Raw genomic sequence first — 26,352 nt, 5'->3', positions numbered from 1 at the left:
AGCTGGTTCTAAATACCCTGTAATACTTTCATCCTCTTCAATCGTTTCACACTGCCTTGATATGTTTGATGCCATAATATACAAAGTTATAGTCAAATATTTCAAGGAAAAAGACACTATGGTAACTTCTATTAAGTCGGGTTTTCTTGTGGTAAAGCACTAGGTTGCTGAAATTGTTATACTTTGACCTGTATTTTATGTTGTTATGTCCTCTTTTATCTCAATGTCCTTTTTTAAAAAAATTGTTTTGTTTATTATTTTTTTAATTAAGGGAAAAATCAAAAAAATAGCAGTATATATTATAGTAACTCTTTTGATTTCCTATTAACTTGATTTGAAGCCGTGTATTGCTCCCTCCATCTTGTTTTGACTGATTTTGCTCTATTCTGTTTTGCTTGATAGTATCTAGTTTGAGGGTATAGGCAACTACTTTGAAGACAATAAGATTCACTATGATGCCCATTCTGGTTTGACTATTATCTTCTTTTGAAGTCCTGTAATGTTTCCAATGTTTAGGTTTCATTGGTCATGTTCTGTACAGTTTTATTCAATTTTATTATACCTAATGATATAGGCAATTCTTTTTAAGGTAGCAAGAGGCATTATAGTAACCATTGTTGATTACCTTGCATTCTGTTTTTACATCATGTACTACGTCCATCCTTTGTTTTGACTGACTGCTTTGTTTTGTCCTATTTGGTTTTATTCTCTTTCAAAAAAAAAGTAAAAAGAACTATAAGAGTAATAAAACCCAAAATGTGAAAATGTTGTTGTAAAAAAGAGAGGGAAAAAGTTCTCTAAAGGATACAACTGCAAGTGTGTTTAGGTGTGTTAAGATAGATGACCATATTACTAAGTTTTTGTTGGATCACTGAACACAACTGTTTGCAGTCTGACTGTTTGAATGTCCACTATGCATGCTTTAATCCTGTAACTTGAACACCTATTCCTAAAATGACAATATGTAATCAATTAACTAGTGATTTCTTCCTGTTTTTTTTTAATTCTGTATTACTTGTATCCTTATACTCTTTTGGGTTTTTTGTCTTTTAAATAAAATTTTAAAAAATAAAATAAAATATAGTCTGTACCCTTGAAATGTGTGGTACAATCTCACTTCCACTAGAACAGAAAAGAGCCACACAAATCCTATCTGAATGAATCAATGACACAGTCACAATCTAACCTCTGTGAGTTTACCTCTAGCTAACCCCTCTGCCCTCATCACCACCCAACCTTTCCCTGCTTTGAACAAATTACTTTCAAAATGAGTTAGTGCTGTGCTTTGACCTGAAGCAGAAAGCCAGTTACAAAAGGGGATTGCATATGTTGTAGCAGGTTCATTCTCCTCTGTTTTCAAAGGACTCACAGGTCAATGTCCACTGTTCACTGGAAGCATTGCCAAAACAAGAATTTTCACAAAGTAGATCATTAACAGCTTTAAATGCAGAATGCATCTTGGCAAAATACTTAAAGTCTCTGTGACTTTAAAGAAAATAGCTGTGTCACTGACCTGAAAATGACTTAGGGATGTAGTTTAATAGCCTTGTTGCAGAGAGGAAGTGGGGCTACATAAGAATAAAGTGGGTGAGGATCAACACTGTTTAGGGTGTCTCAGTGAGATGAAACACATTTTTGTAGAACCTATATAGCTACAATCATTTGCTCTCCTGAAGGGGATAGTTATTCAGGCTCCATGGCCTTTCAGGACCTCCTAGAGCAAGTTGGAAGCCTAGGGAGATTCCAGACTGTTCAGATGATTTTTTGTATCCTCTACAGTATTACAGCATCCATTCATATATCATTGGAGAACTTCACTGGGGCCGTCCCTGATCATCGCTGCTGGGTCCACATCCTTGACAATGACACTGTCTCCGACTATGACACTGAGTTCCTCACCAAAGATGCCCTTCTGAGAATCTCCATCCCACTGGACCCAAACCTGAGGCCAGAAAAGTGCCGTCGCTTCACCCACCCACAGTGGCAGCTCCTTCATCTGAACAAGACCTTTGCAAACAAGACTGAGCCAGACACTGAGCCTTGTGTGGATGGCTGGGTGTATGACCAAAGCACTTTCATCTCCACCATCGTGACTAAGGTACAAATTTTCATTTTCCAATTGTGAATTCTCAATTTGGCTGTTTAGAAGCAGCACGCTCATCAAATATACTTTCAACTTTTAATTGCTGTCTAGATGCTTAGTTTTCATTTTTCCAGCAATGTTGATTGCTTTGCTATTAACTGTAAAACATATGCACATTTAATAAGTGTAATGAATTAAATAATAAGACCCTTCTCTCATAGTGCTTTCATTTTGAGGAGGGCCACAATTTAAATAAGTTATTAATAGCTTTTGTTATAAATGTTATGCCAAGTCAGTAATATCCAGCCTTGATTTCCAATTAGAAGCACATGGGAGATTTATAAAAACCTCACTTCCCAGATTGTAGAACTAGGATAATCACATGAGATGTTCTACAGTGATATGCGAGATTAAGTAAGTTGTTAAAGATCTTCACATGCTGGTACTGTGTCCAAGTTTGAGAACTTCCTAATCTGAGTTTAAACTGATAATTAATATAAACTACAGATTTGGGGCATTCTCCTGGACAGAGTTACACTTAAGCTGAAAATTATGTTTAAGCTGAAATCAAGAAATATTGAAAATAGAAGCAGAACAGGAAAATAGGGGACTGAAACAATGAAACTTGTAGGCCATGTTAGGAAGGAATTTTCATTAGGTTTCATTGGGAACCTTGCAAAATTACAAGATCTTCTACACTGATTTTCTTTTTTTCCAGTGGGACCTGGTATGTGAATCCCAGTCATTGAGATCAGTGTCTAAATTCCTGTTTGTAGCTGGAATGTTAGTGGGAAACGTCCTATGTGGTCATTTAACAGACAGGTAAGAGTTTCTGCTTACAGCTCTCTACTAATAGATATTTTCATAACCATAAGAGTCATCCATTATTAAATGTTTATTTTCAAATTACAATGTTTTGGGGCTACCTTGTCCTCAAGGATCAGCAAACACAAATGAAAATTTTCAGTCAGTGTGGTGAGTGATATTTTTATAAGTGTCATTTCTATGTTCTAAGACTCTTAGTTACTTTTCTCATTACTCAGACAAAATCTCCAACACCCAAAGTTAAAGCAGGAAATATTTATTTGACTTACAACTTGTAGAGGTTTCAGTCTATAGTTGGCTGGCTCTAAGGCAGAGTGCCACATGGCAGAGAGATATCACAATGTTCATTGCAGGCAGAAGACAGTAAAGACAAGCAAGGGGTGATAACAGCTCTTTCTCTCCCTTATATCTTACCCAGGCTACTTAGAATAGATAGCACTCACACCCTTCATTCTGGTATCCTTGAGCCCTGCTACCATTGCACAATGAATCAGTCCCAACATCACGCACTCTAGATCCAGCCACCTCTGAAAATCTCCCCCCTACAACTGCATGAAGCTTTGTGGGGACATCTAGACACAAAACATAATATTCCACCCCAAGCCCCCCACCAAAACTCATGCACATTATTTTTTATTTATTTATTTAAAGAAAAAAAGCAAAACAGTAAAAAGGGTAGAACACAGAATTTCAAAATAAATTAATGCTAAGAAATCACTAGTTAATAAACCACATATTGTCATCTTAGAAATAGTTGTTCAAGCTCTAAAATTAAAGCATAGAAAATGGACAATCAAACAATGGGAGTGCAAACCGTTCTGTTCAATGATCCAACAAAAACTTAGTAATGTGGTTATCTATCTTACACACTTAAACATATAAACAATTAAATCCTTTCCTTCCCTTTCCTTTCTTATAATACCTATTATACATTTTAGAAATTATTACTCCTACAGTTATTACATTTTACATCAGAGAGACAAAGTGATATTCATAAATATGATTCTAATATATTTCACTTATAAGGATAGTGTCAAGTTGCAACCATTTACTCTATAAAGGCCTCAAGATCATCCTTATTTATAGTTAAGTAATACTTCATTGTATAAAAATACATTTTTATAATTTTTTATTTTAAAGAGATTAAGATAAAAGAGAACATAATAAAGCAGATCAGAACAGAAAAATTTAAGCAACAGTATTTCACCATAAGACAACCCAATAAAACAGTAGCTACCATAATGTGTCTTTCTTTGAAGTAGTTGAGCATACCTTCACATACAATAGTATCAAACATAACAAAATATAATAAAACCATTCAAGAGAATGAAAATACTACAAGGCATTCAGAACCAAATAACAGAAAATGAACAATGGCTATTATATTATCTCATAGTCTTTAAAAAATTATTTATACTATCACACATAATACAATCCAATAACATACAACATGATAGAACCAGTGGAAACAGAAGAATAAAGGCATGGCAGGACTTCAAAGCAAGATGATATTAAATCAGCACAGGTTATTATAATGTCTTGTTTTCTTCAAAATAGCTGTTCATACCATCACAGATAATAAAATCAAACAAACCAGGATAAAACTATTCCAACTAATGAATTCAAACATTATAAGGCTTCAAAGCAATGTAATGGGGAATAATGATTATGATAAAACCTTATGTACTCTTACCACTTCTTTTTTTTTTTTTATTTAAGAGGAAAAAGAGAAAAACACAAAACAAACCAAAGCGGCGTAAGGGTACACGCAATACAGAACTACAAAACAAAACAAAACAAAAAACCATAACAGTAAGAAATTACCTGCTAGTAGATTACACACTATTTTCTTGAAAATAGTTCCTCAAATCACAGTATCAAAGAACACAAGGTGGACATTCAAACAGGGAGACTGCAAACAGCTGTGTTCAATTTTCCAAAAACATTGATAAAGTCAGCTATTTAACACCCCCAAACACACTTGCTGTTATATCCGTTAGAGCTCCTTTTCTTTTTTTTTTCCCTCTCTTTTTTACAACAAAATTTACACATCTTGGATTTTATTACTCCTTAGTGCTTATTACTTTCTTTGGGGGGGGGGGGAGAATACAGTCAAATATGGCAAAACAAAGCTGTCAGTCAATACCAAGGATAGACGTAGCACATGGTGTAGAACAGAGTACAAGTTTATCAACAATGGTTATCAACGTTGTCCCTTGTTTCCTTAAAAAGAATTGTCTATCTTATTAGATATTATAAAGTTGGACAAAACAGTAGAGAACAAGACCAATAAAACTTAGGCATTGTAAACATTACAGGACTTCCAAAGAAGACAATAGTCAAACCAGAATGGGTATCTTAGTGAATCTTATTGCCTTCAAAGTAGTTGCCTATGTCTTCAAACTTGATACTATCATATAGAATGGAACAGAGTCTAATCAGTCAAAACAAGATCGTGGGAGTACTACAGGACTTCAAAACAAGTTAATAGGAAATCGAAAAGAGTTACTATTTATATATCCTAATTTTTTTGAATTTTTTCTTTAATTAAGACAAACATAAGAAATGACTAAATAATTTTTTTTGAAACAATAAGGGGGAGATTGAGATAAAACAGGACATAACAATATAACAATAGAGGTCACAGCATGACTGTTTCAATAACCTAGTACTTCACCACCTTATAACCTGACTTAATAGTAGTTACCATAGTGTCTTTTTCCTTGAAATATTTGGGTAAAACTTCATATACTCTAGCTTCAAATATTTTCATATCAAGAAGCCCAGAATAAAGCCTTTCTAATTAATGAGTGAAAACTTTATAAGGCTTCAAGGCCACCTAATGGGGAATCATGATTACCACATATTTTTATATATTTGAATCATTACTTACATTAGGGAAACTATTCCGTATTCACACATGCGAGATTGATTTATTTCACTTATGAGTATGGTCTCAAGCTGTGCCCATTTATTGATAAATATCTCAATGTGATCCTTCTTTATAGCTGAATAATACTCCATTGTATAGAAATACCACAACTTTTTTATCCATTCCTCAGTTGATGGGCACTTGGGTTGTTTCCAAGATCTGGCGATTACAAATTGTGCTGCTATAAACATAGGTGCACATATATCACTGTGGTATGATGCTTTCAGTTCTTCTGGGAATATGCCTAGAAGTGGAATAGCTGGAATAAATGGGATTTCCAGTCCCAACTTTTTGAGAAATCTCCAGACAGATCTCCACAAAGGCTGTACCAGTCTACACTCCCACCAGCAGTGCAGGAGAGTTCCTTTTTCCCCACAGCCTCTCCAGCATTTGTTGTCAGTTTTCTTGATCCTGGCCATTCTTTCAGGAGTGAGATGGTATCTCAGTGTGGTTTTAATTTGCATTTCTCTAATGACCAATGATGATGAGCATTTTTTCATGTATTTATTTGCCATTTGCATTTCTTCATCTGAGAATTGCATATTCATCTCAGATGCCCATTTTTGGACTGGATCTTTGAATTTCGGAGGTCTGAGTTTCTTTAATTCTTTGTATGTTTTAGACAAGAGGCCCTTGTCTGAGAGAGAGTTCACTAAAATCTTTTCCCAGTTTGTGGGTTTTCTTTTCACTATGCTGGAGATTTCTTTTGACATGCAGAAACTTTTTAATAAGAAGTGGTCCCAGTTATTGATTCTGGGAAGTATTTCCCGTGCGGTTTGAGTCCTGTTCATGAATTCTTTACCTACTCCTATGTCTCCAAGGTTTCTACGTATTTTGTCTTCCAATAGATTTAGTGTTTCTGTTTTAATATTCAGATCTTTGACCCATTTACATTTTAATTTAGTACATGGTGATAGACATGGGTCTAGCTTTAGTTTTCGGCAAATGGAGAGCCAGTTTTTCCAGCACCATTTATTAAAGAGACTGTCGTTCTTCCAGTGAACCTGCTTGGCTCCTTTATCAAAAATAAGGTGGTTGAGTGTGTTCGTAGTTGTGGTTGTATCTTCTAATCTATTCCACTGATCTTCAGCTCTGTTTTGATTCCAATACCATGTTGATTTTACTACTGTTGCTTTGTAGTATAACTTCAAGTCAGGGATTGTGATGCCTCCTGCTTTGTCTTTGCTGCTTAGGATTGCCTTTGCGATTCTAGGTCTCTTCTGGTTCCAGATGAAATTTAGGAGTGATTTCTCTAGATCTATAAGGTATGTTGATGGTATTTCTATTGGGATTGCATTGAATCTGTATAACAGTTTTGGGAGAATGGCCATTTTCACAATGTTTGTTCTTCCTATCCATGAGCAAGGGATGTCTTTCCATTTTCTGAGATGATCTTCAATTTCCTTTTTCAGTGTATTATAATTTTCACTGTATAAGTCTTTCACTTCTTTCGTAAGAGTAATTCCTAAATATTTCATTTTTTTGCTTGCTAATGTGAATAGTCCAGTTTCTCTTATTTCCCTCTCTGTAATTTTGTTGTTCGTGTATAGGAATGCTATTGATTTCTGAGTATTGATTTTGTATCCAGCCACATTACTGAATTTATTTATTGTATCTAAGAGTATTTCAATGGAGTTTAGGGGGTCTTCTATGTAGAGTATCATGTCATCTGCAAACAATGATAATTTAACTTCTTCTTTTCCTATCCTTACCCCTTTTATTTCTCTTTCTTGCCTAATTGCTCTGGCTAGTACTTCCAGTACTATATTAAATAGGAGTGGTGATAAAGGACATCCTTGTCTTGTACCCGATTTTAAAGTAAAGGCTTTCAATTTTTGGCCATTTAGTATGATGCTGGCTGTTGGTTTGTCATAAATGGCCTTTATTATATTGAGGTAAAGACCATTTATTCCAATTTTCTGTAAAGTTCTTATCATGAATAAGTGTTGGACCTTATCGAAGGCTTTTTCTGCATCTATAGAGATGATCATGTGATTCTTATTTTTGGCTTTATTGATATGGTGGATTACATTTATTGATTTGCGTATGTTGAACCATCCTTGCATTCCTGGGATGAATCCCACCTGGTCATGGTGTATAATCTTCTTGATGATTTGCTGGATCCTATTTGCCAATATTTTATTGAGGATTTTTGCATCTGTGTTCATTAGGGAGATCGGTCTATAGTTCTCTTTTATAGTTGGGTCTTTCTCAGGTTTTGGTACTAGAGTAATATTTGCTTCCAGGAATGACTTAGGAAGGATTGCTTCCCTTTCAATTTCATTGAATAGTTTGAGGAGTGTCGGCATTAGGTCTTCTTTATATTTCTTGTAGAATTCTGCAGTGAATCCATCTGGGCCTGGGCTCTTCTTGGTGGGCAAGGACCCAATTACATTCTCAATTTCATTAGCAGAGATTGGGTTATTCAACAGTTTTATATCCTCTTGATCTAGCTTTGGTACTTCATATGCTTCTAAGAATCTGTCTATTTCTTCTGTGTTATCAAACTTTTGAGAGTAGAGGTTTTCGAAATAGGTGTTGATGATCCTCTGTATTTCTATTGGGTCTGTAGTGATTTCTCCTTTTCCATTTCTTATTGCATGAATTTGAGCTTTTTCTTTCCTTTTTTTAATAAGGTTGGCTAGGGGCTTATCGATTTTATTTATTCTTTCAAAGAACCAACTCTTTGATTCGTTGATTCTTTGGATTGTTTTCTTAGTCTCTATTGCATTGATTTCTGCTCTGATTCTTATAATTTCCTCTCTTCTTTTGGCTTTGGGCTTGACTTGCTCTTCTTTTTCTAGCTGTTTGAGGTGTAGCATCAAGTTATTTACTTGTATTCGTTCTGTTTTCCTGATGTGGGAACTCAGTGCAATAAATTTTCCTCTCAGAACGGCTTTCATTGCATCCCACAGATTCCGGTAAGTTGTATCTGCATTTTCATTTTCTTTTAGGTATTGTTTAATTTCTTCTTTAATTTCTTCTGTGACCCACTGATTACTCAAGAGTGTGTTATTTAGTTTCCATGTGTTTGCGGAATTTTTGCAGTATCCTTTGTCATTAATTTCTAATTTCAGAGCGCTATGATCCGATAGTATGCAAGGGATGATTTCAACTCTTTTGCATTTGCTTAAATATGTTCTGTGAGCTAATATATGGTCTATTTTAGAAAATGATCCATGAACTGCTGAGAAGAATGTGTATTCTGATGTTGTTGGGTGGAACATTCTGTATATGTCTATCAAACCCATTTGTTCACAGGTGTGATTCAGTTCTGTTATTTCTTTGCTCATTTTCTGTCTGGTTGATCTGTCCCTTGGTGTCAGTGGTGTATTAAGGTCTCCTGTTACAATTGTGTTACTGATAATTTGAGTTTTCATTTCTGTTAATAATTGTTTTATATAACTGGGTGCTCTGGAGTTTGGTGCGTATATATTTAAGATAGTTATCTCTTCCTCTTGGAGTTTTCCCCTTACGAGTATGTAGTGACCTTCTTTGTCCTTTATGGTCATTGTTGGTTTAAAGTTCACGTTGTCTGCAAACAGAATGGCTACTCCTGCCTTTTTTTGGATTCCTGCTGCATGAAGAATTGTTTTCCATCCTTTGACTTTCAGTCTGTGAGTATCTTTCTGGGTTAGATGGGTTTCCTGTAAACAGCATATGGTTGGATTTTGTTTCTTGATCCATTCTGCTAGTCTGTTTCTTTTGATTGGTGCATTGAGACCATTTACATTAATGGTTAATACTGTTAAATGCTGGTTAATTGTAGGAATGTTATCTCTCTGCTGTTGCATCTTTATCTTTCTGTTCTGTTTAATTATTTGCTTTGCTTAGTGGTTTTTTCCTTTGTGTATCTAAACTGTCTTTCAATATTTTTTGCAGGGTTGGTTTGGTGTTCATGAAGTTCTTCAGCTGTTCTTTGTCATGGAAGTATCGTATTGCACCATCTATTTTGAATGATAGTTTTGCAGGATATATCAGTCTAGGTTGGAAATCATTTTGCTTTAGGATCTGGAATACTTCACTCCATGCTCTTCTTGACTTTATCGTTTGTGCTGAGAAGTCTGCTGTGATTCTGATAGGTTTTCCTCTATAAGTGATCTGTCTTTTCTCTCTGACAGCTTTTAATAATCTATTCTTGTGTTGGATTTCTGGGATGGTGATTATTATATATCTGGGTGTAGTTTTATTTTGGTTATGACTATTTGGAGTTCTATATGCTTCACTGATCTTGATGTCAGTTTCTGATCTCATGCTTGGGAAATTTTCAGCTATTACTTCTCTAAATATCCTCCTGACATCCTTCATGTTGTCTCCCTCTCTTTCATTAATCCCTATCATTCTTATGTTATTCTTCTTTGCATCGTCTTGCAGTTGTTGAATTGTTGTTTCCTGGTTCCTTGTTATTTTCAAAAGATCTTTCCTTTCCTGTTCACTAGCTGCAATCCTGTCTTCAAGGTCTGAAATTCTATCTTCACTTTCATTAAGGCGGTTTTTACAACTTTCAGTGGAGTTTTTTATTTCCTGTATATTTCTGTGCATCTGCATTATGTATTCTGTTTGTTTCTTATATTGCTCGTCTAGGGATTCTATCTTTTTGTTTAGTTCCTCCAATTTTTTATCTGTGTTTTCTTTAGATATATTTAGAATCTCTTTCATTTCTTTTATCATTTCTTCTTTTATCTGGGAGATTATTTCGAGTTTGAATTTCTTTAAAGCTTCCTGGAGTTGCTTGTCAATTTCAGTGGCTATTGTGTCCGATATATGAGGTGGATGGGATATATTTTCTTCTATATACATCGCTCCTAGGGTTTCTTGAGATGGGCTGGAGGTTTGAGGTTGTAATTTGGTCTTTCGTTTTGTCATTTTCTTATATTTCTGTGTTTCAAGTGTTACTTGAAAGCTTCCTCAGGATCTGTTGAAAATCCCCTTCTATGTTTGGAGCTACTGGGACTCTGGCGCCGCGCTACTCCAAGCCATTAGGCCTACAGAACCAGTGGCCCTCCTCTGCCTGCTCAGAACTCTGCAGTTCCAGACAAGCTGGGCCTCAGGGACACTGTGCGCCCACCTGCCCCTTGGAAGCTCCACAGTTCTTCAATCGCAGCCGGGTTAGGGTACTCACCACAGGCCGCAGTGCTTCAGGAACCTGTGGACCCTCCCTGGTTGCAGAGATATCCACAGTCCTCCAGACATGCAGAGAGGCCAGTGAGGGCACCCCAGATCTGCCCAGCTCCTCCTCTGCAGACCTGTGGCCAGGCGCGGCAGCTAAACAGGCTGGGCTAGGCTGGTAGTGTGGGCCAGCCCACCTATCGGGAGCTCAGCAGGTCTCCAAATGAAGCCGGGAATGGGGAGGCTGATGTGGAAGCCTTAAACCCACCTCTCGCCTTCACTGCACCTGGAAGCCTGAGGGAACTCCAGCAGTCTGGGCGCAGAAATCCAGAGTCCTCCAGACACGTAGAGAGGCCAGTGAGGGCACCCCAGATCTGCCCAGCTCCTCCTCTGCAGACCTGTGGCCAGGCGCGGCTGCTAAACAGGCTGGGCTAGGCTGGTTGTGTGGGCCAGCCCACCTATCGGGAGCTCAGCAGGTCTCCAAATGAAGCCTGGAATGGGGAGGCTGATGTGGAAGCCTCAAACCCACCTCTCGCCTTCACTGCACCTGGAAGCCTGAGGGAACTCCAGCAGTCTGGGCGCAGAAATCCAGAGTCCTCCAGACACGCAGAGAGGCCAGTGAGGGCACCCCAGATCTGCCCAGCTCCTCCTCTGCAGACCTGTGGCCAGGTGTGGCAGCTAAACAGGCTGGGCTAGGCTGGTAGTGTGGGCCAGCCCACCTATCGGGAGCTCAGCAGGTCTCCAAATGAAGCCGGGAATGGGGAGGCTGATGTGGAAGCCTTAAACCCACCTCTCTCCTTCACTGCACCTGGAAGCCTGAGGGAACTCCAGCAGTCTGGGCGCAGAAATCCAGAGTCCTCCAGACATGCAGAGAGGCCAGTGAGGGCACCCCAGATCTGCCCAGCTCCTCCTTTGCAGACTCTTACCACTTCTTATACTACAGAAACAATATGATGTACTTGTGAGTTGGATTTACTTCACTTATGCGTATAGTCTCATTTATTTACAAATATGTCAATGTGATAATTCTTACTGCTGAGAAGTACTCCATTGTATACAATACCACAACTTTTTATATCCATTCTTCAGTTGATGGACACTTAGATTGTTTCCAAGATCTGGCTATTACAAATTGTGCTGCTATAAACATGGGTGCACATAAGCAACTGTGGTATGATGTTTTCAGTTCTTCTGGGAATATGCCTAAAAGCAAAATAGCTGGATCAAATGGGACTTCCAATCCCATGTTCTTGAAATGTCTCCAGACTGACCTCCATAATAATTGCACCAGTCTACATTCCCACTAACAGTGCAGGAGAGTCCCTTTTTCCCCACAGCCTCTCCAGCATTTATTGTTGGTAGTTTTCTAGATCCTGGCCATTCTTTCAGGAATGAGATGGAATCTCAGTGTTCTTTTAATTTGCATTTCACTGAGGATTAGTGATGATAAATAATTTTTCATGTATTTAGTTGCCATTTGTATTTCATCGTCTAGAACCCTGTATTCATCTCAGATGCCTATTTTTGGATTGGGTAGTTGAATTTTGGAGGTCTGACTTTTTTAATTCTTTATATGATTTAGACAGAAGTCCTTTGTGTGAGGACCAGTTCACTAAGATTTTTTCCCAGTTTATTGGTTTTCTTTTCACCATGCTGAGATTTCTTTTGACATGCAGAAACTAATAAAACATGATCCCAGTTATTGATTCTGGGAAGTATTTCCCATGTGGTTTGATTCCTATTCATGAATTCTACCTACCCATATGTCTTCAAGATTTTTGCCTAATTTGTCTTCCAACAGATTTAGTGTTTCTGTTTTAATATTCAGATCTTTGATCCATTTAGATTTTAGTTTAGTACATAGTGATACGCATGGGTCTAGATTTGCTTTTTTGGCATCTAGACAGCCAGTTTTTCCAGCACCATTTATTAAAGAGAGTGTCGTTATTCCAGTGAACCTGTTTGGCCCCTTTATCAAAGATAAGGTGGTTGAGTGTGTTGGTAGTTGTGATTGTATCTTTTAATCTATTCCACTGATCTTCAGATCTGTTTTTATTCCAGTACCATGATTTTATTACAGTTCTTTTCTAGTGTAACTTCAAGTCAGGGATTGTAATGCCTCCTGCCTTGCCTTTGCTACTTAGAATTGCCTTTGCTATTCTAGGTGTCTTCTGGTTCTAGATGAATTTTAGGAGTGATTTCTCTAGATCTAGGAGGTATGTTGATGGTATTTTCATTGGGGTTGCATTGAATCTGTATAACAGTTTTGGGAGAATGATCATTTTCACAATATTTATTCTTCCTATCCATGAACAAGAGATGTCTTTCTATTTTCTGAGATCCTCTTTGATTAATTTTTCAGGATATTAGAATTATCCCTGTATAGATCATTCACTTCTTTTGTTAGACTAATTCCTAAGTATTTCATTTATTTGGATGCTAATGTGAAAGGTGTGGCATCTCTTATTTCTCTCTCAGTGATTTTATTGTTAGTATATAGGATCGCTAATGATTTTTGAGTATTGATTTTGTATCCATCTACATTGCTGAATTTATTTATTATATTTTCAAGTCTTTCAATGGAGTTTTGTGGGTCTTCTATGTAGAGTATCATGTAATCTTCAAATAATGATAATTTAACTTCCTCTTTTCCTATCTTTACCCCATTTATTTCTCTCTCTCTTGTCTTATTGCTCTGGCTAGTATTTCCACTACTATATTGAATAGGAGTGGTGATAAGGGACATCCTTCTCCAGAGCCTGATTTTAAGGTAAAGGCTTTCAATTTTTGGCCATAATATGATGCAAGCGGTTGGTTTTTTATAGATGGCCTTCATCATATTGAGGTAAAGACCATCTATTTCAATTTTCTGTAAGGTTCTTATCATGAATGAGTATTGGGCCTTATCAAATGATTTTTCTGCATGTGTACAAATCATCATGTGATTTTCACTCTTGGTTTTATTGATATGGCAGTTTACATTTATTTACTCATATTGAATCATCGCTGCATGCCTGAGATGAATCTTACTTGATCATGATGTATAACCTTCTTGATGATTTGATGTGTCCTGTTTGCCAATATTTTGTTGAGAATTTTTGCATCTATGTTCATTAGGGAGTTTGGCCTGTACTTCTCTTTTTAGTTGGGTCTTTCTCACGTTTTGGTAATAGAGTAATATTTGCTGCCAGGAATGACTTAGGAAAGATTGCTTCCCTTTCAATTTCATTGAAGAGTTTGAGGAGTGTTGGCATTGTCTTCTTTGTATTTCTCATAGAATTCCACAGTGAGTCTGTCTGGGTGCTTCTTCATTGGTAAGGACTTAATTACATTTTCAATTTCATTAATAGAAATTGGGTTTTTCAATAGTTTTATATCTTTTTATACAGCTTTGTTAGTTCCTATGTTTTGAGGAATCTGTCAATTTCTTCTGTGTTATTGAACCTATGAGAATAGAGGTTTTTGAAACAGATGTTGATGATCTTCTGTATTTCCACAGAGTCTGTAGTGATTTCCGCTTTTCATTCTTTATTACATGAATTTCAGTTTTTTCTTTCCTTTTTTAAATAAGGTTGGCTAGGGGCTTATCATTTGTATTTATTCTTTCAAAGAACCAACTCTATGATTCATTGATTCTTTGGATTGTTATCTTAGTCTCCATTACATTAATTTCTGCTCTGATTTTTGTAATTTCCTCCCTTCTTTGAGCATTGGGCTTGACTTGTTCTTATTTTTCTAGATGTTTGACGTGTAACATCAGGTGGTTTATTTGTATTCATTCTATTTTCTTGATGTAGGAATTCAGTGCAATAAGTTTTCCTTTGAGGACAGTTTTCATTGCATCCCACAGTCCGGCAAGTTGCATTTGTATTTTTGCTTGTAGGTATTGTTTAATTATTTCTTTAATTTCCCCTGTGACCCACTGATTACTCAAGAGTGTGTTATTCAATTTCCATGTGTTTGTGGGGATTTAGCAGTTTCTTTTATCATTAATTTCTAGTTTCATGGCTCTATGATCTGATAACATGCATGGGATAATTTGAACTCTACTGCATTTAGTTAAATATGTTCTGTGGGCTAGAATATGTTCTATTTTAGAGAATGCCCCATGTACTGCTGAGAAGAATGTATAATCTGGTGTTGCTGGATGAAACACTCTGTATATGTCTATCAAGTCCATTTGTTCACTGGTGTGATTCAGTTCTGTTATTTCTTTGCTGATTGTCTGTCTGGCTGATCTTTCCCTTTTTGTCAATGGTTTTTAAGGTCTCCTGTTATAGTTGTGTTATTGCTTATTTGATTTTTCGTTTTGGTTAATACTTGCTTTGTATAGCTGTGTGCTCTGGAATTTGGTGCGTATATATTTAAGATTGTTATTTTTTTCTCTTGAAGTTTTCCCCTAACTAGTATGTACTGACCTTCTTTATCTCTTAGGATCATTCTTTGAAGCTCACATTGTCTGCAAACAGAATACTTACCGCCATCTTTTTTTGTATTCCTGTTGCATGAAGAATTGTTTTCCATCTTTTTACTTTCAGTCTGTGAGCATCCTTTTGGGTTACAATAGTTTCTTGTAGACAGCATATTTTGGATGTTGTTTCTTGATCCATTCTGCTAGTCTGTTTCATTTAATTGGTGAACTGAGACCATTTACATTAATGGTTATAACTGTTATATATTGGTTTATTGTTGACATGCTATCTTTCTGCTGTTTCATCTTTATCTTTCCATTCTGTTTTATTGTCTGCCTTGCCTAGTGATTTTTTCCTATGTGTATCTAAACTATCTTTCAGTATTCTTCACAGGGTTTGTTTGGTAATCATGAAGTTCTTCAGCTATTCATTGTCATAGAAGTATCTTATTTCTCCATCCAATTTGAAGGACTCTTTTGCAGGGTAAATCAGTCTAGGTGAAAATCATTCTCATTTTCAATCTGAATTACTTTGTTTCATGCTCTTCTTGACTACTGAGGTGAAATGCAATTTTTTGCTTGTGGTGTTTTGGTATTTTACTGACCTTGCAGATCTAGGACCAGTGGTTTGATCATTGATTCAGAGGACAGCAGTATGCAGTGTGGCATCTAAGGGGAATCTACTTATGAAGGTGGTAACCATTGTTAATTACCAATTATCTTGTTTTGAATTCTAGTATAATTTCATGGTTTTGTTAGGTTGGATTTTGTTCTGTTTCATTTTGTTTGATTCTGTTGTGTCTGATGGCATGAGAAGCTATTTCAAAGACATCATGATATATTATGGTAGCCATTTTGGATTTACTATTGTCTTGGTTTGAAGTCCTTTATTGCATTCATTATTTTGCTTTTTTGTTTATTCTATTCTACACTGTTCTTTTTTTAATATCTTTTAAGGTATCTGCAGCTATTTTGAAGACAAGAGGCATTATGGTAACCATTGTTGATTTTGTATTGTTTTGAAGCCCTGTATCACACTGCTTTGTTTTGATTGGTTTTCTTCTGTTTTATTTTCCTTGGTTTTATCCTCTTTAAAAATCAAAAAGACAACTAGAATTTGTCTCAGTGGCACAAGTTCCTGCCTGGTAAGCATAAAGTCATGAGTTCAATACACAATATCAAAAATAAATTAATTAATTAAATTTAAAAAACAAAGAACTCCAATAGCTAGGATAAGAATATTCTCCAAGGCATACAATAATCAAGATTGCTGAAACTCAACACAAGAACAAAATATTAAAAGCTATTAGAGTAGCCAATATGATATATGGGAAATGGGAAGAGAATCAAGAAGCCAAACCACACCATCCCTTGAACCACCATAGGAAATGAGAAGAGAACCAAAAAGTCCAACTATGCCTTCCTGTGAGCCAGGAGCAGCCTCCATGAGGAACAGGAAAAGGATCAAGAAGTCAAATCACAATTTCCCATTAGCCAGGAGCAGCTACCATGGGGAATGGAAAGAGAACCAGGAAACCAAACCATGCCTTCCCATCAGCCAGCCAGTGCACAAGATGAGAACCAAGAAAGGCAACACTCCTGCTCCTGTAAGCAATGGGCTGATTTGGAAGAAGTCAGGCTAAGATGATAGCAACTGAAGTAGAAAAACATTAGCATAATGTTTGTATTGTTTGATTTGCTTTTCAGGCCTCAAGCTGATAGTCTAAGCATCTAATTGGAGGATAACAATATGCATTTTAGCAACTGTGGGGGATTTCTTTCTGCCATGTATTTGAAATTCAATGTTTTGTTTCATTTTATCACTTTGTTTATTCCTGTACCTGGTAATCTGAGCAACTATTTTAAAGATAACAATATGCAATATAACAACCATTGTTAAATATTTATCATCTTGTTTTCAAAACCTATACAGCTATTGTTACTAATTGTTGTTGTCAATATTGTCAACTTGCTTTTGTTTTGTTGGTTTTTATTTGCTTTCTTCTTGATATGTCTGTTATTTATTTTTTCTCTTTAAAATAAAAAAGATAAAAATAAGTGAATAAAAATAAAAGCTACTAGAGAAAACAAACAAATTACATATAAAGGGAAGTCCATCAGAATTACAGCAGACTTATCAACACCATTAAGTTAAGGAGAATTTGAAGTAGTTCAAGTCCTAAAACAAAACACCCTCCAACCCAGATTGATATACCCCACAAAACTGTGTTTGAAAATTGATGGATAGCTTCCGGGAGAACATGGCAGACAGATAACAGATGCTATGGAGGCTCTCTGAAAGGCTTGGCTCAGAAGTCAGGAAGGGTGCGGAGTAAGGGGACATAAGCAGGTAGAGATATGCTCTGCTGACTCAGGAATGAACTGGGCTGAGAGAAACCAACTTGGAATGCAGTTCTGGTGCTAAAGCAGGAACAGAAAAGCCTCAGTGTGGAGGCGGGACCCCGTGCCATTGGAACCCGCGATTTGGGTTTCCTGCCGCGCGGCGGCTGGCTGCCTCTACAGCAGCTCAGCAAGGAGAGAGATGCACAGAAGCTCTGAGAACGGCAATCTGCGAACGGAGTCGAAAACAGGACGGGCAGGGAGGTGTGCACTGACTTGTGGTGAGGTGAGTGAGAGAAACTGACACTCTACCACAGTTTGACTCCAGCAGAGGACTTTCTGGGCCTGGGCAGTCCTGCGGGAGCAGGGGGCGGTGGCGACTCCAGCCACACATCCCCCGCTCAGGCGGGATTGGTGAAAAGTGCCTGGGCAGCGCGGCGCCACAGCAGCCGGGGCTCGGCCCGCCTCGCCTAGCTTAGCACAGGCAGCTCAGGAAGAAAGAAGAGCTGTAGAGTAGATCTGTGAACAAAAGAGAACTGGAAAATATGGATAGTGGCAGATCACATTTCAGCAGCAAGAAGTTAAAATGAGTGCCACAGCTAACAAACACAAAGAAGTTTTCCTAAAATTGTGTCCTAATATGGTGATTTTCAACCAGATGGATCCCTCTGACCCCATCCCCAAGAACATGTGAAATGTCTGGAGACAGACGGAGGAGAGAACATGGCGGACAGACAACAGCAACTACTGAACGCTCTCTAAAGGCTCGGCTCAGAGGCCAGGAATGATGCGGACTAAGGAGATACGAACCAGTAGAGATATGCTCTGCTGACTCAGGAACGAACTGGGCTGAGAGAATCCAACTTGGAATACAGTCCTGGCGCTAAAATAGGAACAGAAAAATCTCGGTGTGGAGGCTCGACTCCGCGCCATTGGAAACCGCGGTTTGGATTTCCCGCGCCCCGGTGGCCGGCGCCTCCACAGCGGCTCGGCAAAGAGAGACGCGACCGCCGAGCTCTGGGAACGGGAGTCTGGGAACGGAGTTCCCGCGCCATCGGGAACCGCGGTTTGGATTTCCCGCCCCCCGGCGGCCGGCGCCTCCACAGCGGCTTAGCAAGAAGAGACGCGACCGCCGAGCTCTGGGAACGGGAGTCTGGGAATGGAGTTCCCGCGCCATCGGGAACCGCGGTTTGGATTTCCCACCGCCCGGCGGCCGGCTACCTCCATAGCGGCTCGGCAAGGAGAGACGCGACCGCCGAGCTCTGGGAACGGGAGTCTGCGATCTGAGTCGGAAACGCGACGGACAGGGAGGAAGGCTGACTGGTGGCGAGGTGAGCGAGGAACTGACTCCCTACCGCAGTTTGACTCCAGCGGAGGTTTTTCTGGGCGCGGGCAGTCCTGTAAGAGCAGGGCGCGGTGGCAACTGCAGCCGCACGTTTCCCTCTCGGACGGGATTGGTGAAAGGTGCCTGGCCGGAGGGACGCTGCTGGCGGACTCCCTGGGCTGGCCTAACCCAGATCCCAGAGCCTGACGGTGGCCCGGAGGAGCGATCGACTCCCGCGTAGGCTGCCTCCTCCGCAACTCCCTGGGGCGCAGCGGTGGGCGGGAACAGCTAGCCAGCGCAATTTGATCAAGCTGTGGCTGACAGGCAGGGAAGCCGGGCCTCCTGTGTAAGATCACATTTTATAAGGAACAGAAAATATGGGGAAGGGAAGCAACAAAAAAGGCTCCTCGACCCCCAATCCTGAGAAACAGGCAATAGTGGACACTGCACCAATATACATTAAGCGCCATTTAGAGAGCCTCATACACCAATTCAGGAATGAAGTTATCAATGACCTGAAGCTAGAAGTATGCAGAATAGTTAGAGAAATGCTAAGCACCACCCAGGAAAAAGCAGATGGTGGAATGGAAGAACAGAAAAAGAGGGGAGAATTGCTTGATGGAGAAAACAGAGAAAGCATTGAGTATGTGAAGCAGGTGCAAAGGGACTATCAAGAAATCAAGAAGTCTACCCAAGACTGGCATAACAGCTTGAAAGAAACTAAGGACAGACTATCTGAATTGGAGGGCAGACTTCAAACATGGGAGAATGAAATGAAAAACTTCTTAAAAATAACAAAGAAACACACAGCAATAATACAAAGACAAGAAGATGATAAGAGGAGCCATAACTTAAGGATTAAGAACATAAAAGAAGAAGTAGGGACACAAACAAGTGAACTACAAAAGCTACTCACAGAAATGATCCAGGAGAATTTTCCTAATTTAGCAAAAGGTAAAGATACTCAAATGTATGAGGCATACAGGACCCCAGCTACCTACAACCCTAACAGAGAAACACCCAGGCATATAATAATAAAAATTCCAGAAATTCAATACAAGAACAGAATATTAAAAGCTGTAAGAGACAAGAAACAGATCACTTACAAGGGAAGACCCATCAGAATTACAGCAGATTTCTCTTCACAAACCATCAAATCACGAAGAGCATGGGGAGAAATAATTCAAGCTTTGAAAGATAATAATCTCCAGCCAAGATTGAGATATCCTGCACAACTGTCCCTGGAAATTGATGGAAAAACGAGGTGCTTCCAAGATAAAGAGGAACTGGGGGAATTTGCAACCACCAATTCAACCCTACAGAAAGTATTGCAGGATATTCTAAAAAAAGAAAAATACAAAGAACCCAGAAATAGTGGCGGGGAGGCCACAACGAATGGAGCAGAGAACAAAATGAAGAAGACAAACTGACAGCTACTGACAGAAAAAGAGCTCAACAGAAATGAGACAGAGAAGATTGGATGATAGGAACAGCTTTTTTTGGAGAAAATGACATCTTAATAGGTAATGCTGATTTAGTACCATCTTGTTTTGAAGTCTCATCTAGCTTTTGTTCTTCTGTCTCAAATGGTCTAAACAGGTTGTATCTTATTGGATTTTGCTATGTACGATAGTATAAGAAAAAACCTTTTAAAGACAAGGAGATTATACAGAGACCATTGTTCATTTTCTGTTAGTCGATTTTAAATACTCTATAATGCTGTCATTCTCTTAAATGGATTTACATTGTTTTGATATACTTAATGCTACAGTATATGAAGTTGTACTCAAGGACTTCAGGGAAGGAGTCAATATGGTAACTATTTTTGGGTCAGGATTAGCTGGTGGTGAAACACTATTCTGCTTAAATGGTTATGTTTTGATCTGCCCTGTTTCGCTGTTATGCCCTCTTTTTTCTCAATCTCCACTCCATTATTTACTTTTTTATTTTTATCCATTTAATTAAAGGAAAAAAATAGCAGGATATATTATAGTAACCCAACTTTGACTTTCCATTATCTCAACTTAAAGCCCTGTATTACTCTCACCATCTGGTTTTGACTGATGTTCCCCTATTCTGTTTTGCTGGATAGTATCAGGTTCGAAAGTTTAGGCATCAGCTGTGAAGATAATGAAATTCATTATAACGCCCATTCTCGTTGACTTTTATCTACTTTTGAAGACCTACAATGTCTCCAATGCTTTGGTTTTGTTGGTTTTATTCTTTACTGTTTTGTTCAATTGTATTATAACTAATGATATAGGCAATTCTATTAGAGATAGCGGGAGGCATTATGGTAACCATTGTTGATCACCTTGTATTATGTTTTTACATTATCTATTATGTCCACCCTTTTGACTTGACCGATTCTGTTCTGTTATGTCACATTTGGCTCTACTCTCTTCCAAAAAGGTAATAAGAACCGTGGGAGCAATGAAACCCAAAATGTGTAATAGTCATTGTACAAAAGAGAGGAAAAGAAAGTGCTCTAAACTATATAACTACATGTATATTTAAGTGTATAAGATAGGAAATGATATCACAGAGTTTTATTGGATCATTGAACAGAACTGTTTGCAGTATCATTGTTGGAATGTCCACTCTACAAGCTTTAATTCTGTGACTTGAACAATTATTTTTAAGATGGCAATATGTAATCCATTAACTAGTGATTTCCTACTGTTCATTTTTTTCTTCTGTAAATCTGTATAACTTGTACCCTTTCACTTTTTTTTCTTTTCTCCTTTAAAAAAAAAGTATGTGGTAATCATGATTCCCCATTATTGGGCTCTCAATTATTAATCATAATTCCCCATTATGAAGCCTTCTTCATTTCACTTTCTGCTCCATTCATTGTGGCCTCTCTGTCTCTCTTTCTGGAATCTTGGTATTTTTCTCTTTTAGAATGTCCTGCAGTATTCTCTGTAGAGTTCAATTGGTGGTTGAAAATTCCCCTAGTTCCTCTTTATCCTGGAAGCACCTTGTTTCTCCATCAATTTATAGGGTCATTTGTGCAGAATATATCAATCTTGGCTGGAGGTTATTCTCTTTCAAAGCTTGAATTATTTTGCCCCACGTTCTTTGTGATTTGATGGTTGGTACTGAGAAGTCTGCTGTAATTCTGATGGGTATTCCTTTGTAAGTGATCTGTTTCTTGTCTCTGACAGCTTTTAATATTCTGTTCTTATATTGTATTTCTGGAATTTTGATTATTATATGCCTGAGTGTAGTTCTGTTTGGGTTGTAGGTGGCTCGGGTCCTGTATGCCTCATAGATCTGAGTATCTTTACCTTTTCTCATATTAGGGAAGTTCTCCTTGATTATTTCTGTGAATAGCCTTTGCAGTTCTTTTGTTTGTATCCCTGCTTCTTCCTTTATATTCTTAATTCTTAAGTTATAGATCCTCTTATTATCTTCTAGCCTTTGTATTGTTACTGCTTGTTTCCTTGTTATTTTTAAGAAGTTTTTCCTTTCATGCTCCCACATTTCAAATCTGTCCTCCAGTTCAGATAATCTATCCTTAGTTTCTTTCAAGCTGCTATGCCAGCTTTCAGTAGACTTTTTAGTTTCTTGGTAATCTCTTTGAACCTGCTTCATGTATTCTATGCTTTCACTATTTTCTCTATCAAACAATTCTCCCCTTGCTTTCTGTTCTCCCATCCCACCATCTGTTTTTTCTTGAGAGGTGCTTAGCATTTCTTTAACTATTCTACTTATATGTTGCTTTACTTGGTTAAATACTTCACTTTTGAACTTGTGTATGAGGTCCTAGAGATATCCCTTTATGTCTATTGGTGCCATGCCTGATATTGCATGTTTTCTGTCCTCATTCTCCTTTGCATTTATGTTTCCTGGATCAGTGTTCTCAGGATTGGGGACTGAGGACCCTTTGATGTTGCTCCCTCTTCCCATACTTTTTGTTCCTTTCATACAGGCATATATAGGAGGTCCAGTTTCTTTCTTTGTTTGAATCACACCAGCTAGGTGTTCCCACCCACTGCAGTGTACTAGGGAGACATAGACCTGGGCAGCCTATGCTGGGCCTGCCCCTCCAGGTCAGTCAACCTGCTGAAGGCTTCACTGCATTAGGGTGCACTCCCAGGTGCAGGGACCTGGTTTAGGCTAGCCTACTGGGTCTTAGTCCCCGACATCATCCAGGTCAAGTGCTCCCCACCAATCCCACTTGAGAGGGCAATATGTGACTGAAGTCACAGAAGCATCCTGTTTTGGCTAGTTTTCCCAGTCCCAGAATGTCCTCTGTTAGAGCCTCCTAATCTACAGAAGGGTCCCTGTTCCTCTCACTCACCACAGGTTGATGCAGGGCTCCCTGCCATCTCTGCTCTCAATTCAGTTCGCCGATTCCCACTCTCAGAGCTTTCACATCTCTATCCCTGCTGAGCCGATTCAGATGCAGCAGCAGTGGCAAGAATTCAAGCCACAGTTTCCAGAGGTACAGGTTCTGGCTTCGGCACTGAGACTTTAGCTGTTCCAGTTGTAGCACCGGGATTGCATTTCCAGTTGTTTTTTTCTCAGCTTAGTTCATTCCTGGGTCAGTAAGGTATATCTCCCCCTGCTTAGGACTCCCCACTCTGCACCATTCCTGGAATCTAAGCTGGCTATCTCAGAGAGCCTCTGTAGCTGCTGTTATGTATCTGCCATGTTCTCCCAGAAGTTTGGGATATCACCTTATTAAAAGCTTCTTTACAACAAAAGAAATCATCAACAGAATGAAAAAAATAACTAACAGAGTGGGAAAAAATTACAATCAATTGTCCCCAATTGAAAAATGGGCATCTGCAGTAAATACACACTTCTCAGCTGAATAAATACAAATGTCAAAGAAATACATGAAAAGATGTTCAAAATCATCTGTCATTAGAGGGATGCAAATTAAAACATCACTGAGCTTTCATCACCAGAAACATTTAAACAGCACTAAGATACCATCCAGAAAATTTCCACAATTGCAGCTTATCCCATATGACTTTCATTAGTATCAAAAACACCTGCAACATTTTGGAGACATTTTAATACACAAGTTGCCTATTTGCAAAGGGAGAAAGTTGCTTTTAAGAATATCTGCTGTTGACCATTTGTTATTTACAGTGTTTGCTTCGAGAAAATGTTGTAGTCAGGGGTTGTGCAGAGAACAATTAGAATCTGGACATGGAGTTCATAATATTATTTTTGTGATAGTCACCCAGAGTTAACATAAGAAAATGCAGCAAATTTATCTACAACACCAAAGACATAGAATATTTAGTCAAAGGCCTAAATACAATATCAATGTCCCACATGAGTCCAGATGAAAACCCAGAGCTCATGACAATGCCTCCTATGAGTCCAACTGGAAGTCAGAGCCCACAACAAGGATTCATGCCAGTCTCTTTTATGGATCTGTGCCTGGAAGGCCCAAAGGTCAGTGGTGGAAGCCAGAAAGTCCACACCAGCAGAGTGAAGGAGCTGTGATGATGGGATGAGGGTTCTACACTGAAGCCACGAAGCCACAGTCATAGCAAAGACCAGGGCTGTCCTGAAAAGCACCACAGCCATCCTCAGTGACACAAAGGCCCTGAGCTCCTCTGATGATAAGCACAGTTGAGTACATGCCAAGAAGCCAGCATGATGAGTTCATCCTGGAGACCAAGCAGCACACATCTTTCCCTCTTGAATCAGGAATCAATGCTTGATGTGAGGGCCAGAGCTTCTCCAGGAGAACCAATGGCTCAAACAGCAACTCATAGGAGAACCTACAATGCCTCAACGCCTCAACGCAACTCAATGCATTAATGCCTCAGTGCATAGCTTCTCCTTCTCCATGTCTCTATTTATGCTGGCAACTTTCCTCAGGTAGAACATCTATGCTCAGCACCACACTGATGTAATCCAGCTGACATTAAGTTGACCACCAGTTATTATCCATACCAGCTAGTTCTTACAATATGTGATATTAGTCCTATAATTTTCCTTTTTTTTCTCAGATTTGGGAGAAAGTTACTTCTCACATGTTGTTTACTCCAAATGGCCATCACTAACACTTGTGCTGCCTTTGCTCCCACATTTCTTGTTTACTGCCTACTGCGCTTCTTGGCTGGTATTTGTACCTCAGTCATCGCAACCAATAGTACTATGCTCGGTAAGTCAACACTTTTAATCTTGGGAATTTTCTAAGACTTAATTTTGACCTTGAGATTTCACTTTTGTTACAAGCCAAGATTCAGTTGTGTTCTCTTTCAGTATTAGAGTGGACGGTACCCAAATATCAAGTCATGAAAGTGATGCTACTAAATGCTGCTGCTAATATTGGATACATACTTATGGCAAGCTTTGCTTTTGCTTTTCGAAACTGGTTCACACTTCAGCTGATATTGTCTGTACCTTTATTTTTGTTTTTTATATCCTCAAGGTATGAGCTTTTTTTTTCTTTTGATGTCTTAGAGGATCCTGAAATTAGAATGTGCTAGAAGTAGGACAGAACTAAAACTGATAAAAATTAAGAACACTGAACAAAATTCTAGTTTGGGTAACTAACAACCATGTTTAAATTATATCCCAAAAGTTGCAAGAGATGTAATGAAAAGTATTTGTTTTTTGTATGAAATTTCTATTTAACTGATAGTTCTGTAGTTTATTAACTAATGAGATAAAGTAGGCCCCATTACATTCCATTACACATTATTGTGTTTATCATGTCCAAAATATTACATTACTATAACTTATATTATATAATTTATACTATTTAAAATTCAAATTTACACATATACTAATTATGTTTATTAAACTAAATAACCTTGAAAACAGGAAACAGCAATGAATGCTCACTTGAATATTATGAACTGTTCTGACTCTTCTTGCTAATAATATTTAATTGGTGGTGTGGAAATAGAAGTTTTACAGAAATATTGTCATGGATGATGTAAGAAAGCCTTTGATGTTTAGTAACCCCCAGGGTGGTCAGGGTTGAAATGTTGCCTTTGCAAAGAAATACACACTGAAGAGTTTTGTGATTTTCATCTTGGAGGTGAAAGAAACAAGTATTTTTCCTCCAATATTAATTAATAAATAAGAATCACAATTTCTCTAGGATAAAATTTTAGGCAGAATGATTTACATATATCATGTGTTCTGTGAACCTTCCTTTCTTGTCTTTAAATTGACAAGACATTCTGGTATTCCAAAAGAGCTGTTCCAAAAGATGTATTATTGTTTAGAAATGACTCATAGAGACATGATGTTTAGCTTTCTTCTGTTCCAGTTGCAGGAATAGTGATTCTAGTCTGCATAAGATATTTAGAGTAGAAAAATAATTTAGGAATCCTTATTTTAGA

At 38.2% G+C, this 26,352-nt stretch overlaps 1 protein-coding gene across 2 annotated transcripts in view; it reads left to right on the top strand.

Moving 5' to 3' along the window:
• Positions 1 to 1,486: 1,486 nt before the first annotated feature.
• Positions 1,487 to 26,352, top strand: part of LOC100726646 (organic anion transporter 7) — an 81,424-nt gene continuing 56,558 nt past the window's right edge. Inside the window, exons 1-4 of one of the 2 annotated variants that reach the window (XM_063228284.1) lie at positions 1,487 to 2,098; positions 2,802 to 2,905; positions 25,006 to 25,160; positions 25,262 to 25,430. In XM_063228284.1, coding sequence (XP_063084354.1) covers positions 1,697 to 2,098; positions 2,802 to 2,905; positions 25,006 to 25,160; positions 25,262 to 25,430 — 830 coding nt within the window. In that variant the 5' untranslated portion in view covers positions 1,487 to 1,696. The remainder of the gene's footprint in view (positions 2,099 to 2,801; positions 2,906 to 25,005; positions 25,161 to 25,261; positions 25,431 to 26,352) is intronic. The other variant, XM_003467902.3, reaches the window with a different exon arrangement.

Source organism: Cavia porcellus, unplaced genomic scaffold, assembly GCF_034190915.1.
Source record: "Cavia porcellus strain 051 isolate PalLab524CR breed Dunkin Hartley unplaced genomic scaffold, mCavPor4.1 scaffold_17, whole genome shotgun sequence".
NCBI classification, from domain to species: Eukaryota; Metazoa; Chordata; class Mammalia; order Rodentia; family Caviidae; genus Cavia; species Cavia porcellus.
This window is presented reverse-complemented; position numbering and strand designations above follow the sequence as displayed.